Source organism: Festucalex cinctus, chromosome 3 (genome assembly GCF_051991245.1).
Source record: "Festucalex cinctus isolate MCC-2025b chromosome 3, RoL_Fcin_1.0, whole genome shotgun sequence".
Classification (NCBI taxonomy): domain Eukaryota; kingdom Metazoa; phylum Chordata; class Actinopteri; order Syngnathiformes; family Syngnathidae; genus Festucalex; species Festucalex cinctus.
The window spans coordinates 20,016,772-20,034,999 of NC_135413.1; the positions used below are offsets into that span (position 1 = coordinate 20,016,772).

Sequence of the window (18,228 nt, forward strand, 5' to 3'; positions counted from 1 at the left end):
TGAGCTGTTGGTGAAAGGGGAAGGCAACCCAAGAACATTCTTTACAATATGTTGTTTGGAACCCCACTGGTCTAAATTCAGTATTCTGATTAATATTGCGTTTGTGAAATGAGTTGAGCAGCAAAATCCATTGGTATATTTGTTTGTTAAAAAAAAAAAAAAAAATCCATCACAGGGTGTAGTAAACAGCCAATCATGGCTCTGCTCTTTTCTGAAGCCTAGCCGTGATTGTTTGATACCTGAACAACTGTGATGTCATTTTCAGTCAACAAGTGGCAAAATGGCCGCTCCGAGATGGATAAAAATGACTGGATTCTGCTGCTTGACTTACATATTCTACAACACAATATTAGTCAGAAAACTGTGTTTATACTAGTGGGGCTGCATATACTATTGCAGCGGCTATCGAGGACCAAACATGGCCACCACTGTACTATTGTATTAATAATAATAATAATAGTAATAGTAATAATAATAATAATAATAATAATACAAATTAAAATAAAAAAATTATATAAAAAAAAAAAAAGAGGTCGACTTCCCCCTCTCTAATTATTGCACCTTTAGTTCAAAGCTTAAATTGATGATCAACACTTATGATCAACCTTAAATAAATTAAATAAAATGCACATGGGGTCATGTTGGGAGCTTAGTAAACTAACATTTATTAACAAGACGGCCAGGTAAGAGATGCCACACTTGTTAATTGGAGCAGCAATATGCCATAGACAAATACAGTAAAAGGGCTTCCTCTCGAGTCAAACATGGCAGACCGTGGCTGAAAAGTACCATGTTTAACAAATTCAAGCTCACAGGTCCGGTGCAGTGTGTCAAATGCTCACACACCAATCTTGACAACATATAAGCGGCATGCAACTAGAAAGAAAACATATAAAAACAAAACATGATACGACAAAATATACGGTGTCATTTAAACAGAGTAAGAGGTAAAACATAAACCCATCCTGCAAGGTTTATCACTCACAAAAGAAGCTGATGTTGAGGCAGACAACAATGGGGAAATGTAGCGCTACAACAGTGCAATGACTGAATGACAAGAATGGACATAAGGTGTGTAATCTAATTGACTAGCTTGTGTCTCTGGGAAAAAAAAAACAACCTGCCCTGCTCTCTAAATTTGGTCAGATAGTTACTGTAATATAGAAGCTGTGATTACAGCATCTGCTTTATTTAAATTATGTATGGCGTAGCATGACACACGTTGTCAAGTCGAATCCAGAAATATATTTGAACATCATACAAGTAGCCCTACTTTCAGTCAGCTGAACTGTCACACATGAAAATAAAACACAGACCGGCTTATTGCATGTCAAAGTGGAAATGTCCAAAAGGCACATTGGACAAAAGCAGGAGTGTCCAGAAGTTCCGATCTTCTATCTGTGGACCCCTCGTAATTCAAGCATGTGACAAGAGACACATATTTCATCACGGATCTTAAATAGCTGTTAGTATAAAACCTTCAATGGTCCCGAAAGGATACCAGTAGGAACAATGGCAGCATTGATACATGGAATTACAATATATAGCTTGGCTGGTACTCAGTCTTTGGCCTCATTGGTTTCAGTGACTGAATGGTGTACAAATAGTATGCGTGTTATTTTAACATATCTCATTCTTCACAATGCACTGAAACACAAAAGGCCTTCATCTGCACTATTTCCGTAACAGATGGTCTTGTAATACATTGCATTTATTTTATGATGGTGAATGGTAGTTTTCATAAATTAAAATTCAACCAAACAACACGACAAGCCTTGAGAAATACCAATCTGGATTGGACCTGTGAGTTTCACCTTCATTGAAATAAGTCATCTTATCTAAACAGAAATTTACCTGCATCATAAAACAAGGGTGACAATGACACGAAAACGGGCCATACTTGAACCATGAATGGAATGCATGACGACTGCATAATATTGTCCCTTAAATCTCTGAACGGATAACTGCCACTGATATAACATGAATAAAAACCTATACTGCTTATTATAAAGCAGACCACAACATGTTGCACATATTTCAAGTGTAAGTATGTAGGGGAATATTGTTAAATATCAAATACTGCTACAGCTGCTGAGAACTGTCTGACTATACCTTAATTGTGGCTGGCTTTTTCCCCACCGTCAGTCCTGAGTATTCACCTCTTCTAGTATCACACAAAAAATAAACTATATTATAGCTTTAATAAGACAGATGTGTGGTGATCACTGCGCCATTGTCTCATAATGTCTATTCAAGTGCAACTGTGAGTTGCACGTGTGGGTACTGCAAAGTTCACAAACCCACAAGGAGTTGACTGTGACAAAAACTTCTCCATTGATGCAAAAGTAGGAAGGGCGAGGCTAACAAATACAGGAGCCGCATCGCTCCGTTTTTATCAAAGTTCAATGTAACAAAAACAAAACATCAGTTCAGTGCATTTTTTTTTGCATGACTCCAATCCTGTCTTCAAGTGTAGGTGGAAAACATAAGCAGGACTCCCCATAGCACTGTTTCACAACGTCCTTTCAAAATAATGGATTTGCCAACTGTGTGAGGCCTCACAGTCAATCATCATTTTCCATGGCAGGCAGATTGCGGTAAGGCTTTGGAGGCACAGGAACATCCTCCAGAGAAAAGCCGTTGTTCCTCATCAATGGCGACCACAGTTACCTGTTAAGAAGAATCGTTCACACAGCTTATAAGATTGGTTCAGAAATAAAATAAAACCTGACAGATCATTACTGTCACTGTCTCGCCTTTCAACTGTGGATTCTATAAGGACCAGTGCATCTCTTCAAAGTCCTCTCCTTCGCCCAAGTTGGAGTCTGTCTCCAGCAGTCTCATGATCACCGCCATAGCTGCTTCGTCGTTGCTGAGGCCGCCAAGGCTCGGTTCAACCACGCTGTCCAGGTCGAGCTGCGAATTGGCCCCTGTAGTGGGTTCAGGGAAAGAGCAAGGTTATTCAGGTGTCTTGAATTGGATTGCAGAGACTATTCCGAAGGGTATGTTATGTTTATATGATAATTATGCTGTAAATGTAAATGTACGTCAGACTCTGGTTTTGGAAACATTTTGCATACTGGCAACAACAACAAAGAAACTAATGTGAACCCCACGTTTACTTGGGGGGGGGGGGGGGGGGGGGGGAGATACTGTCAAGGGAAAAATGTACACTTTGTACACTTTAGTAGAGAAGCGACGGAACAAAACTAATATTTATAATGAAATAAATCTAATTAAAAAAAATGTATAAAAGATTTTTTCTTGTTCGAAGGTTGTATTTTTAGGCTCAAAAAACGTGTAAATGAATTGATTAAAAAAAAAAAATTTGTTAAATCATTTGCTCCCAAGAACGTATACATATTTTTTCTATTTTTATTTTATTTTAAATATCATGGTCCCAAAGAGATATTCATATTGTTTTTTTTGTTGTTTTTTTAAGCTAGCACACACACAGAAGGCTTTGATGTAGCCTCTTAACTGAAGAGAATGCTTGAAGCAGTTGTAGTTATTACAAAAAAAAGAAAAGAAAAATGGCCAGCAGGTGGCAACAGAGTATAAGAGATCAGTCAGGGTCATGTTGCAACAGGCTATTTTCCCTACTGTTTTAAACAGATTTGTGAATAATGATGAAACTTTGGTACATTCTTATGCTTATTGCTGCAAAACGGAAACAGATAGAAACATTTTTTTTTTACTGATGAAAGGAGAGACTAATCTTTCTTTTGGTAGGTTCCATGTTGTTATAGCAATAGAACACAATATTCTGTGGGCCTTGCAAAATCAGTCAAAATCAAGTAAAACATCTGGGAGCGAAGGGGGTTGCTACAGTGAAAATGGCTGCAAGTGAATGAGTTAAATCAGGGACGGGCGTCGAGGGCCGAAGTCCTGCAGGTTTTGGAGGATTCGCCCTTCCAACACAAGCTGATCCCAATCAACAGGATCGTTATCAGGCTTATGCAGAGCTTGCTGATGAGCTAATTATTTATCAGCTGTGTTGGAGAAGGGAAACACGCAAAACCTGCCCTTGAGGACCGAAATAGCCCAGCCCTAAGTTAAATGAACCCCAAATCAGGATTAAAGAATGTACCCATGAGTGGCTCCCCTCCAGGAAATAAAGCTCCCTGGGAGTGATCTTCTGAGTTGGACTTTTCTGGCATCTCCATCTCTGTCGCGTCCCCGTTTGGCACCTAGACAAGCAAAAGACATGATGGCCAGACTGTGGTTTGCATACATCCCACAATATCTTTCCTTCTACTCATCCATTTTGGGCCAGGAGTTGTAAATTGTTTGTCACATCGTATAATGGAGGCGTTGGGAAGGAGACTCAAATTTGTTACCTCAGAGGACTGGAGTAGGACTGACTCAAGGATCCGCAAATCAACACACGTCACACATAAGCCTGAAATGATCATGATCTTATTGAGCTTGAAATTATTTTTGTTTGAAAATGCCACCGTTTTCATTGAATCTGAAAAACCAAAAATCTGAATTATAAAATGAATTAGCTGGTCTCTCGATGCAATAGTCCAAATATTCTAAACAAGATGATCAGGAAAGGGTGAGCCATCTTGTCCAGTTGGACTGTTTGCAATAGCAGATATTTTTCTGTTTGGAGTTTCCTGATTTATCGCAAAGTTTGGATGAAGTTGGCAGTACTATTGGAATTGGCAAAGCTGGCAGTTATGACAGTGGGCATTATGTCATGTTATGTTACTAAAACTCAATCACATATGCGATTCCTGAGTTCCTTCGCGAGATGGATAACAACATTGCACAACTGACCTCAAAGAAATGACCATAATGCTGGATAATTGATGCCCATCGAGAGGCTGATTGAAATTCAAGTCGGCTTGACCTAAAGCCTTTAAGGATTTAATGGAGGTTGTCGTCTCCTAAACGTTTATACAAACCGCAGGTTCGAGCTCCCCTTATCTTCCTTACCCCTCTGTCCTTTTGTGCTTTGTGCCATTGTCAGGACTCACCGAGATCATCTCCACAGCAACAAGACAATGTGTTTTGATGAGCTGACTGAAACCAAGGTCACATACTCACGGCACACAACCTTATAATCAGCTACCCATGCCCCCCATTCCTTCCTCTGTTGCAGCGCAGGTGTGACACGATGGAAGCAGGCGCCTATCTAAGGCCACCATCAGTGCATCTGGAATGTAACGTTCCCCCGCCCGATACTCATAGAACACACTTCCACTTGTGCAAGTACTTGAGTCGTTGTTTGTTGGGTTATCATGTGGCTGTTTGCTGAGTCTGGGGCTGTTTTTCCCTTTTTCTTCATTATAGTTTTCTTTTTTCATCTGAGAAACCGGGTAACGCTTTTTGGTGACCCATCAGGCTTCACGTTCTCCCTCCATCTGTTGGTCTTTTTTTTTTTTTTTTTTTTAAATGTCTCTTGGACAGTTAAGTGAATTCCGTTATTCTGTACTTGGGACGCGCAATAACAATCAATACGTTTAATTCCATTGTCGAAACACTGCGTTTGTTCCCATAATAAATTAAATCATAATTCATGTAACGCTGATGAAAGCAGCGCTTTAGCTTATTTAAGGAACCTTAAGGTATTTTCCAACTGAATTTGAATGAAGAGTATAAAATTCACTCACCCTGTTGTCGACTTGGTTGTGAGTAGTTGTAAGTGGAGATTTGTCCAGAGGCAGACTAAACGGGCTCACATTACCACTGGAGGGTGACGAGTTCATCCTAAAGCAGGATAGAAAATCACTTCAAAACATATCGGCAGGAATTTGTGACAGCAGAAGTTTTATAAAAACAAGAGAGGTAAAGTACATATTGTATGTACTATAATGATTCATCACCTGTTAAAATCAAGCAGTTCATTGGCAATCTGAGTCCCAATGGTTCCAGCATATATCATCGTACCAGGTGTGGTAGAAATGCCCGGTATAATTGGAAGAGATTTCTTCCCATCCTCTAAAATAAATGAGTGGTAACAAAACATGTATGTCCCGTGAGTTGGGTTTACCATACTCAAATATCTTTCGACAACATAGTAGCCAATTTTAACTGACCTCCTAAAGCTTTCGAAGACTGTTCAGTCTTGTTCCCTGACCGACTTGTTCGACTGTGATCGCTTCGGGTGAGAGAAAGGAGGATCTTTGGTGAAGTAACTACATTTTTGCAATAAACATTGCGTGATGCATCTACTTACGATAGGACTGTATTTGTTGACACGATGTATTCAACTTCTTTGGTCCATGGGTTTACAAAACTAAACCACTGACTTTGCAGCGTGACAAATGAGCCATATTTTGTTTTAAACTTGTAGCAGTTTATTTCTATTTTCTCTTTAATTCGCAGCACTGAGGGAGAAACAGTCAGGATGAGAGGAACGGAATTGTGTCGCCAATCATTCCCTCCCGTCTAGGTAGAGAGAAGAAATGTAACCTACCTTTTCGATGACAGTCAGCTAAATGCGGTAAGTCGTCTTGATGGAAGTACTCATAGCATGAAGTACCAAGCAATTCTTGGGGAAGGTAACCAAGAATGGTTGTTGCTCTGTGAAGTGTCATCCATTGTTACAATTGGAATAGCAGTGTAAAGTGTAAAAGCAACGGCTCAAATATTCAAAGTGAATTGAAAAGTAATTGAAATTGAAAAGAATTGAAGCACTTGAATTCCAGTTTACCTCTGATCAACAAAGGTGAACTTGCCATCCATGGTATAGCGTGTGATGAACTCTGTGGGTTTGACCCGGAAATCTCCATTAACTTGGCTCGACGAATGGGAGTGGATGCGCCCCACAGCGACCAGACAACTGAAGTGAGCGCTATCCTGCTTATCTGCGTCACCCTCGCCTTCTGCTTCCAGCTGACTGGAGTGCCATCTGCGCATGTAGCCTGTACAGTGGACTGTACAGTACTTCTGCGACTCTAATAACACGGACATGGAGCAGATTGAGAAACAGAACATCTTGATTAGAAGTGATTCCATCATGGGCATGATTGTGACATGGGCCATCATTTCAGTGAAAATGATTGCCAATGAGAGTGCCACTGCCCACTAATGTAGTGGAGGTGCAATTGCACTTTATTCTAAGACAGTAAAAAAATAAAAATAAAAATAAAAGAGGTCAAACGCGCACCCCTTGACGAAGCCTCGCGCCCCTCTCGGGGAGCCTGCCCCAATATTTGAGAGCACTGCCTTATTTCAAGGTATTGGTACTTGTGACAGTGGCCAATTCCAGTATCGGTCACCCTTTTGTAGCCGTTTTACGATCAGGAAATAGAATTCAGAAGAATACAAAATTGCCATTGATTTCATGCAATTCGAAGCAGCATAAAACCCTGATCAGAAAACCCCCTCTCTTGATATTTATGCACAAACAGATGATTTTGATCTGGTACTTTAGGCATTTTACTTGAGAGTTAACCAAAATGCTTATATATGGTAAAGGAACGTGAACCTTGCCTGTTCCATACCTTTTTCTGATCACATTTATTGTTCACAGAGTGAGGTCTTTAAGCTAGTGAAAAATTAGGATGGTTTTATTATTATTGCTAATCTCTTCTCTCTCTGAGGGCTTGAAACGGATTACACAAGGATTTCACTACCTTTCTTTTTGGAGGTGCTGGCCTGCAATTCCTTCTCAACTTTGACAAAGTTTTTGTTGCTCTTCATGCGACAGTAGAAGGAGCGCCGTGCACCGGAACACAATCGTGCGGCACCGACTGGGAGGTCAGCCTGAACCTGCAAACCAGCTGTACATACGAAAGTATCACATACTGTATGTTCTCACACACACTTATAGAAACAGGAATAACTAATTGTTTTACTTTTTGCATCTATCAGCCGTTCCCGTGGGTACAGTTCAGAGGCCGAGAGCTGCTCCTTCACTTTGCCAATGTCTTTAGGGTGGACATAATCAAACAAGCTCTGTCCAATCAGTTCCACCTATCGGGGAGAAGACAGAAATTTGAACATGACCTATAATGGTGTCGAAGAGGTCATAATCCATAACAAAGTTGTAATTCATATCACGGGAATACGGTGGTTACAGATTTCACATCCCAGAGCACACTATGTAAATCTAGAAATTAACGAGAAATGGAAAGAGAAGTCATGACAATGAATGATTAACTTAACTTTAGATAATGCCTTTTTATACACAGACCAGGCACTAGATTATGACAACTTGCACAATATGAGTTTAACACATTTTTTCCTCCTTTTACAAAAAATATACATTTTTGATTGACACCAATTATTAATTTGGTAATCTGTTTATTATTGTGGTTATAGTTTGCACTGCATCACCAAACAGAAAACACAAAATACAATGATAAATTTCTTGTACTGGATATCTTAAATCGCATTGTTGTGGTCATTATGTTGTTGCTGGTTGTGGACTCTTTGTTTTAAGTATGTCACATTTACATGTCAGGAGATTCACATGCTGCAGAGTAAAAAACAAAAAAACGTAATTGGAACAAAAAAACAAAACAAAAAAAAGTGTTACCCGACTATAATTTAATATCTTCGTGATGGACTCAGAGACAAAAACAATTTTCCCACGATCACAGCCGACTACAAACAGGAACCCATCTGCAGCCTGCCGACAACAAAAAAGAGAAAATCTGAAGGATATGGTTCGCCACTGTGATAACATTGTCAAGACACTAAGACGATTTCAGAGACACTTACAGTATATAGCATTAAAGCTGCTGAATTAGAATTAGTGGTGCTCCGATCGATTGGCCAATTTGTGTGTAAAAGCACGTGATCGGCATATGTCGATCAACACCTTTCATTCACCCACATCGCCAACGTTGCAGCTTGCAGTGTAGCGTCCCCGCTTTTCCTTAACTTTGCAAAGGTGCGTGGCCAAAAAAAAAACAAAAAAAAACATGCTGCTGTGTGGAGCTTTTATGTCATTTGACACTAGAATGCTACTCATCGATGTGATCAGCATGAAACCCTGATCGGAACACCGCTAATTAGAACTGAACATGTTAGTGAAAATCAAGTTAGACGGCAGCTATTTTTTCACCTTTAAGATAAGGTGCTGGAGCTCCTCATCAGGTAGGAATGATGGTTTGTAGTTGGTGTCAGAGAAAGAGCTTGCAGAGCCTGGAATGTGGGAGAATTCTAAATCACTCCAAAATAAGTGCTGGCAATTAACTGATATAAAATAATTGTGATACACATGTCAGTCATAACGCCCAGCCCCATTTCCACCACTTTTCCCTTTTGTCAACACTGCATGGAATCTGGTAGGGTTGACTGAACACACACTTTAGCACTTGCCGTTTGGGATATTAGTGAACACGCCCTTTTAGTTTGCCTTAAGCCCTTCTATGGCCTGCAAGCATCCTGGCATTTTCAAAGGCTTCTGATCCAGAACGTAAGTGTCAGAGGAAGCTCCCGACCCATCAGAAGATAAAACTCCTGGATATGCTTTGTGAAGGACTGAGTTCCATGCAGCTGTTGTATTGAGAATGCTGTATTTCGTTCCTACTCAACATTGGGTGTATTTCACAAAGCAGGTTTAGTGAGAAAACTGGGTAAAGAACCCCTAAAAAGTGGGAAACTGCATCTTCTGTTTAAGAAAGGGAGGGAGCTGAAACCAGAGGATAAGAGGGAACTCTAGCCTGTTTCATAAAAAGAAGTCATTTAAGCTCTCGGTCAGTTCCCATAGCAACATGGTCCGTCAACCTAACCTGGTCGGTAGCAGGTTTTCCACAAGGAACCTCGAGGTTTACTCCGTCGCCGCCCCCTTTCAGCCACACAAGACAATTCATTTCCTCATTCATTCAGTCCGCTGCAGCTGCAACTTTTTGCATAAATACGCCTGTCGTCTACAGCGTAAAGTCCACTTTTGTCACGAACATGGGATGTCATTTTCACAATGAACAAAAAACATAGTAGACGTCAATTAACGTCTATGGCGGCCAATCCTAGGATTATACGGAACGTCTTTAAACGTTTATGGCGGTCAAAGAGTTAATGAAAGGGGTCAAGCAAACAATGGTGAATGTGGTTTCAAGTCAAATCTGGTACCTCGGAGGGATTTGAGGTGCTGCACGGCCATTCTGAGCACAGTGAGTTTGTCCAGCTTCCGCGACATTGGGTTACATGTTGGAATCATGTCTGACAGCTTGTCAATGAGCGTGTTCATTTTGTCCCGCCTTCTCTTTTCAATTTGGCTGTGCGGCTCTCTGTAAAGACAAACAATTGTCTTTTATTTTACCTCCTTAGTTCAATAGCACATTCTACTTTTTGTTTTTAATATGAAGTAAAAAGTGATGTTTATTACCTGAAACATTTCATTTTGGCATGTTGATCCTCTCCATCTGAGCTATAAAAAAATGTGGGCAAGGAAAAAAGTTGTAATATAATAATAATATTGTAGATAAAAAATACACATGTATTGTAATACAAAACATTTGTGTTTCATGTACAGTGTGTATATTAAATTATAATATACCATGGATATTAATTAGAGGGCACACCTTAGTTTAACATGCACCTGTAGGCAAATTATTTTCCATCTTTTCTAGGTGTACTATCATTTTTGTGTGTTTTTTGTAATGATTCTGTTGAACCACAATTCAAAAGCAATGTTTGTTTTTCATTGGCTAATTTCCAGTTAAGTTTCATTCAATGTTACTTCCGTCAGATTTAAGTTGTTTGACCATTGTGGCCTTGCAGAATATACTGGAACTCATTAATTCACAACTAATTTTTTCTTCCTTAAATAATTTTGAAAAGGTGCCATGAAATAAATTGACACTTATTATATTCTGAATAAAGAGCACCAGGGCCACCACAAGATAGCTCATGGTGGCGATGTCCCAAAAAGGCTTCATGTAGGATCCATATAACATTATTACTTAAAATCTAGTTTAATCACTAGTAAATGTGAATATTATTTTTTTTTTATTATTTCTACTTTTGTTTGTAGTTAACTTTTTTTTTTTTTTTTAACACTTTTTAAAACATTTAACTCATTCACTCCCAGTCATTTTCACTGAAGCAACTTCGCTCCCGGCTGTTTTACTGGATTTTGACTATTTTGCAAGGCCCACAGAATATTGTGTTCTATTACAATATAAACATGGAACCTACAAAAAGAACGATTAGAGTCTATTCTTTCATCAGGAAAAAAAACTTATATTTCTATCAGTTTCTAATTTGCAGCAATTAGCAATAGAATATAGCTAAATGTTATTATTCACAAATCTGTTTTGAACTGTGGGTAAAACAGCTTGTTTTGCAACATAGCCCTGGTTGATCTCATACTCTACTGCCACCTGCAGCTTCAACGATTCTCTGCAGTTCAAAGGCTGCATCAAAGCCTTATGCATGCTCTAGCATAAAAGAACGTATAAATACGTCTGAGACACTGGTAATATTCAAAATAGAACATATTTATACATTAATGGGAGCAAATGAGTTAAAGAAGGGGTGCTCAAGTCCAGCCTGTTTTCCATATATATCTCCCTAATACAACATAGCTGAATCAAATGTTCAGCTCATCAGCAAGTTTTGCAAAAGCCCGATAACGATTCTAATCATGCATCAGGTGTGTTTGGAGGAGCGAAACATAATAAAAAAAAAAATAAAAAAAAAAAAAAAGGGGCTTTTTAGGGGCACTCGAGGAACCTTGATTTAAGGCAACACACCATTTATTAAAAAGTAACACACCATTTATTAAAAAGTAAACAGCTATTCTGCAAAACGGTTAATTCTCAATTCTTTCCTGAATAAAGATCGTCAATTTATGTTGAGCAGTTATGATTTTATAGTAATTTTTAGGGATAGTTTCACATTACGTACATATTGCGTGCTGTAAACATGCATAGAATGATATGGACGCAAATGACTACAAAGAGACTCACAAGGATTATTGTGTCCCAAGGCAGATATCAAAGGGGGACTTATGGATATTATTGATTATTGATTTCACTATTGGTATCGACCCCAAAAAATCCCTTATTGGTTAGGCTCTAGTATATACTGTAAATACATTCATACATATATACATACACACATGCAACACCTACTCGTTTTGGTCCTCTTCCTTATCTGCATTGATGATGGGGGTCAACCTTGTTTCCCTAAGAAGATGAAGATATTAAAAGAAATAATAAGCATCACTGCATGTTAAGAAGAAACAAAGTAGAAGCATAGTCATACTTACTGGTTGTCCACACTGCCCTTTCGTTTCCGGGGCATCTCCACGCTCAAGGACATGCCAACCATCGAAGGAGGAGTCATCAGGCTGGGCAGAGGGATGCAGTTCATTTGTTTTTCCTCAACCAGTACATCTTCTGGAGAGAAAAAAAAATACAGCAAGCTGCAGGTGGATGGAACAGTTGGAGGATTAAAATAAATAAATAGTCGTACAATACCAGAAAACAAATGCCTGTTAAGTCATGCAAAATTTTGGATTTCAAACCTGTGCCATCTTTTTTGATTGTTTAGTCTCAATATTATAGTAACTTATATGACTAAAAACAATCAATTATGATGAGACTTTATTGCCATTTAATTCCTAGATCTTATATTTTGGAGTTTGAAAACAAATGAGGTCCTGAAGTGCCTTGGAATGGATTATTATGTTCAACCTTAGCACAGCTTTGTTTCTCAAACGGGAACACAAAGCCATTCACGCAAAGCGTACACAAAAAAATAAAAAAAATAAAAAGTTCTTGTGGTCTATGTCCACAAAGCCTTTTTGTCCACTGGACATTATCCACTCCACATATAGGGGAACACAGAGATCCTAATTATAAAAGTGCAGATATCACTTCTGTGTTCATTAAAGACAAGTTACATTTTACATGATCATAAACGTGTTACTGACAAACAAGTCAATACACTTTCATTGATTTCTAGGTTTAAACTAACATTATCTCAGCCCCTGAAACACCCGCTAATCCTGTTCATGTCCTCTAATGGGGTCTTTGAGGCTTTAGGTTATTGTAAATGACATTAATCACCTGCTGTTGTCCCGTGAGGAATGGACACCTACTTTACTTTTAATAGCTCAGCACTGGGGAACATTACAGTATTACTCAACAATCTGTGCATGGTCTATATTCTTAAATTCCCTCTTAGTTTGCCAAGCGTTCAAAGAAAAGCTTGCATGTGAGATTATTATTAGCCACAGATGTTGATAAGTGAATGCAGGCAATGCCAGCGGGGTACTAAAGCCTAGCGTCAGTGATTTGAGGCGCTAACATGCTATGCTACACATGACAATATGCATAGACCAATTTTTAAAATGTAGTCTACTTCAACACTGTTGAATTTTATTTTTTTTTCCAAAATCAATCCATTCATGAATCTTCTATAGCTAAGGTTTCCAAAGTCGCTATTACAAAATGCTTCTTACTGGATAAAATGGCATTAAGGGCTGTTCTAAAATGTCAGTATGGACACACATTAAAACTTCACAGTCAGCATTATAATTGAATATTACATGAAACCTCACATAAGGACTTGTTTTGGGGTTACTGGATTACACTTCACTAGTTCAAACTAAATACATGTATTTGGCAAGCGTGTGCTACCATGGCTCAGAAGTGAGTCAGTCAGAAACGTGAGAGAAGCTCACGAGATAAACCAAGTGCAGCAGATATCCATCACATCTATTTTTAGCTCTTTTCTACACTGTGACCCAAATAGCAATTAACAGATCAGCTGCTGGATAACCAGGTTACAGAAATGGCTGGGCATCCCTATGTGCTTAATCCTGGTCACTACCTTGTGCTCATTCAATAAATCCTTGAATGAACATCTGCTGTACTTAAGTTGTATCTGCTGTCTACAAATCTACACCTGCACACTTTGTCGGGTAGGATGGTTAACACACACAGGTTAGTAGATTATTTATACAAAAATTCACTGCATTTTGACTAGAGGTGTAATGATTAATTGACTAATCAACAATAAATCGATTAGCGTAACATTATTTGTTATGATCAATTCATTGTTTAGTTACCTTATTTAATTATTTTTTCATATCCTCAGTATTTCAGCCTTTCAACAGTAAATACTCTCATTTTGCTGTTGTCCTCCATGAAAGGAGACTTATTTTGTTTCCGTTTTTTTTCCCATTTGAAAACAATTGCTTAGTTTGGAAATCAATGATCAATGGTTTTCTGACTGAAGCAGTACCTTACCTGAGAATCATAATTACTTTATGTTTGTGCATGTTTTGCAATCTGCGTTGCCAATTTAAAATAATGTCCAGTTTTTGAATAGAGGGATGGAAATTAAGACCAGCAACCCCCCAATTTGTCAGTTTTAAAATTTATCATGAGTTGCAGCCCTAATTGACATCACACTACATGCCCACAGTCAATTAAACAAAAGATTTCAGCACACACACAAAAACTTTCAAAACATGCCATTAGAGAAACAGAAACATGTTGAGATTAGTGCAATTGAAGACACGTCATTATGCTAGCGTGAATTAAATTGTAACAACTCAGTCAAGTCACAGTGAAACCAACAAACCTGAATAACGGGCTTAGAATCAACTGAACGCACCACGCAAATACCAAATGAAAACAGACCAGACTAAGACAATGTGTGCATAATCCACAGTTCTCCGAAGGAAGTCCGACTAAGAAGACAGGATAACGGTAAGAGTATGACAAATGCAAAATGGTGGTAAAAACTACATCCTCAAGACTTCAACCATACCTGTACACTTGGTGAAATAAAGTAACTTTACTTCCAAGTTCTTCTAACACTGGAATTCCATTATAACATAACAACAAATGCAACACTTTCGATTTTACTCCCATTTTTTATGAGATGAACTCAAAATCTAAAACTTCTACCACATACACAATATCACCATTTCTCTCAATTATTGTTCACCAACCAGACCAAATATGTGACAGTGAGCACTTCTCCTTTGTCGAGATAATCCATCCCACCTCGTAGGTGTGCCATATCAAGATGCTGATTAGACACCATGATTACTGCGCAGGTGTGCCTTAGACTGCCCACAATAAAAGGCCAGTCTGAAAGGTGCAGTTTTGTTACATTTTCTGGAATCAGAACCCCCAACCAATAAAACACAAAAAAGCCACAGAGAAATCAGTGTTTTCAAGTTTGGTTAGTTAGCGAGTGGCAACTTAAGATGGCCGCCTTGCATACAAGTAGTTCCTGTACTCAAAAGACCAAGATTCCTTGAGAATATCTGATGTGTACAATACAAACTTACTTATCCCGATATCAAATATTTGGGGTAGAAAGGGAGTAACCCAGGGGTCTTATTTGGGTTTTTGCATGAGTTTACATAGCCTTTCAGTACCCGAATATTGCTAATACTCGAGTTTTGAAAGGGTTATTGACTGTATGTAAGCATAGTCAATCTTGAATGTAAGCACCATAACAAAGAAAGAGTTGTTTAGCATTTATTAGTTGTGAACACACAATACTGCTACTGTAATGTTACCATCCCTCCGAAACACCAATCTGTCACAATTTTTACTGTTCAGCGGCGTGAACTAAACTTAAATGAGTGCTAAATTGCATTTTCCTTCCACCAGGACTGCAAAACATAACTCAAGATGAAAATAAATAGAAGGATTGGTGCCCAAGAAGTAGGGTGAAGATCGCATATCATGTAACAGCAATGACCTTCAAAAGAGAGAAAAATTGGAAGAAGAAAAAATGGACATTTGAACTTTGTTTCAGCAGGAAAACCATTTAGAAACTGTATTTTGTTTTTATTCGGTTATATGCATTTCAAGATATGACTTAAATTTCTTAAAATGATGTATTGTGTACGAGATAAAAACAAGCTGTCGGGCCCTTTTTCACAGCCTTATGTGAAAACCTTTTAAACATGCATGTTTACAAGAAATGGTAAATATTTCCCGAAGGTGGCCAAGCTTTTAGTCAACGTTCGGCTTGACAGCGAAAATGCGTTTCGATAAGGCTACATTGACCATACCATTTGCATTTCAGGCAACCTGAAATCGTCATGTAATTTATGCAGGGGTTCTTAACATAATGCTTTTGCAGTAGTGTAACGCTAACTTTAGTCGTCGGTACCAGTAATTGAATAAAAAGGAGGAAACAGTTCGATGGCGTACTATTTGACATATGTTAAGTTAGCATTATGGATGTTTAAAAAACAACAAAATCGTAATGTCAACCTTCACTGCGCTATGAGAGTGTCGAAAAAAGCTAAAATGGTTACTTTTGAAAAACGCTAAATAGGGCCTTACTACAATGCTAAGCTAACATTCGCTTGATTTTGCTGGTCTTGGAAAACGCTCGCCTTATATTTCAAATGTAATTATGGCAATTGGAAGGCCGACACGGGCTTACTACACAGACTACTCTGGAAATGTGAAATATAGTGAAGCGTTCCATAAAGAGTCGCAACGGCGACTTTGCTCTACTGATCTACTGACCTACTTTTGTGGATAGCGCAAAGTTATGGTCACCCGTTCCAGAATAAACAAGCGTAAACGACGACGCTTATCACACTCAGCAGATAAATATCAACGCGACGAATTGAGCGTGAACCTAGAAATGATCAAACTGGGGGGAAATGTAGAAAACAAATTACCTTCCATTTCGCCGTCCGCTCTGTCACCGCCGCCAGCGGCAGTATGCGTGGCCGCCATGGCGAGAGCCGGTGCGATGGGGCCCTGGACTCCGATGCATAGATGAGGCTCGAATTACGTCCGAGATTGCCTTTTGTCTTTACCAAGACGAGGACTTTTACAATGAAGGATACCTTGTTTTATAGTTGTCGTGCTTTTATACAAAGAACACAGAAGGATCGTCTGTATTGTGGACAGTTTGGTGGTGAAAAAGCGCGGAAGAGATGGCACTTGTCTCCTCCTACTGGTGTCCTGTCGGATCACCACCACCGTGTCTCCCTGCTGTCACGACACTACCTTACACAGAAATTCATTGCTTTATTGTTATTCAACTCACACCCGGTACTAATTATGACGGGCAACTTCAGGTTTAATGTATTCGTTGCAGACATTATAGCTGGTTTACAATATGTCAGTTGGGATGAGCTCAGGATATAGCGTTATGATTAGTTAACATATTATCAATCAATATCATAAATTAACATTATTTCACTGCATCAAAACCAAGACAAGTCGAGCGCTTTACACCTATGAAAATACAACTCCACTTTTTTTTCTTTTGTTTTAACTATACGCGAATTCAATGTCACTTAATTTGTTTGATTTGGAAATTACATTTTTATTATTGAATAATAACGAGACAAATGATGCCACGTCCAATGGCAGCACTCTTAAGTAAACTATCAGTTCACAATTTAATACGTCTTTTTTTTCTTATGAAACTAGTTGGTCAGACGTACTATTTCAATTCTTATAGAGGTCTGCATTAATCCCTCAACACTTCTCACTCCGACCACTAGATTGTGCACTAGTACTGTTCAAAAATGGAATGGTTAACAACTAGCGTTTTATTAGTCTATTTAGTTGCCTCAGTCAAGGTTAATTCAATGTGAATGTAATGAGGTAAACTGTTTAATTTGTAGTTTAAATTAATCTTCAAATTACAACTATCACTATTTAAATTGCTTTTAAAATGAATTACTATCAATGAAAATGCTTTGTGGCATTTTGTTAGTTTGCTACTGTTTGCCAGGAGAGTATCTAATGTCACTTAATTTATTTTAAAAAAAAAAACATGATGAATATATAATGTATAATAAAATTATAACTTTTTGTCTACCTATGCCAGCAATGACCAATTAAATGGGTTTCCATTAGATGGTCGAAGGTACAGTAAACCTGTATTCATATTCATAATAGCATAAGTCATGGCTTTCTGCAGGTACATAAGTTAAGTGCTCAAATAAGAAGGCTCAGATTTCACACTGAATAAGTCCATTTGTGAGTATTTTTATTTATTTTATTTATTTTATTTTTTTAGTGGCGTGCTTACGTAAAATGAAAAATGTAAAACGTAAAATGGGTGCATTGGCTCAGAAAAGGTTGGGAAACACTGTTTACCGAATCACGTACATAGATTGATTTATGATGCACATTTTAAACTACAACTATAAATATCAAAGAGAAATAAATAAACATAAAGCCAAGAGCAACATTCCCTTCATAATATATAAAATTGTTCCCCCTTTGCAGCTATAGGCCTACCAGTTTCCACTCTTTTAAGGCTTTGAGGTCAGAACTCTCACATTCTTCAATACAAAACCCACCTAAC

At 38.4% G+C, this 18,228-nt stretch overlaps 1 protein-coding gene across 3 annotated transcripts; it reads right to left on the minus strand.

Annotated features, from left to right (window-relative positions):
• Positions 1-641: 641 nt before the first annotated feature.
• bmal2 (basic helix-loop-helix ARNT like 2) lies at positions 642-16,895 on the minus strand. 3 transcript variants are annotated; one of them, XM_077516516.1, is made up of 18 exons: positions 16,580-16,895; positions 12,179-12,305; positions 12,042-12,095; positions 10,292-10,333; positions 10,036-10,193; positions 9,026-9,105; positions 8,495-8,587; positions 7,812-7,929; positions 7,590-7,736; positions 6,665-6,908; positions 6,428-6,534; positions 6,188-6,338; positions 6,048-6,109; positions 5,835-5,949; positions 5,622-5,718; positions 4,091-4,190; positions 2,757-2,930; positions 642-2,670 (listed from the first exon to the last, which is right to left on the minus strand). In XM_077516516.1, exons 1-17 carry the CDS (start codon positions 16,635-16,637, stop codon positions 2,773-2,775), a joined length of 1,911 nt encoding a protein of 636 aa, XP_077372642.1. In that variant the 5' UTR covers positions 16,638-16,895; the 3' UTR covers positions 642-2,670; positions 2,757-2,772. The 3 variants fall into 3 exon arrangements, with proteins under 3 accessions (XP_077372642.1, XP_077372641.1, XP_077372643.1); XM_077516515.1 differs by having other exon boundaries at positions 12,179-12,308; XM_077516517.1 differs by lacking the exon at positions 8,495-8,587 and having other exon boundaries at positions 12,179-12,308.
• Between the last annotated feature and the right edge of the window lie 1,333 nt (positions 16,896-18,228).

Excerpts from the sequence above, each read along its gene's own strand:
- bmal2 (XM_077516515.1), bottom strand. The coding sequence starts at position 16,637 with ATGGCGGCCACGCATACTGCCGCTGGCGGCGGTGACAGAGCGGACGGC. Across the intron at positions 12,309-16,579 it reads AGCGGACGGCGAAATGGAAG|AAGATGTACTGGTTGAGGAA; the intron begins GTAATTTGTTTT and ends TTTTCTCTCCAG. Across the intron at positions 4,191-5,621 it reads ACAACCAAGTCGACAACAGG|GTGCCAAACGGGGACGCGAC; the intron begins GTGAGTGAATTT and ends TTGCTTGTCTAG.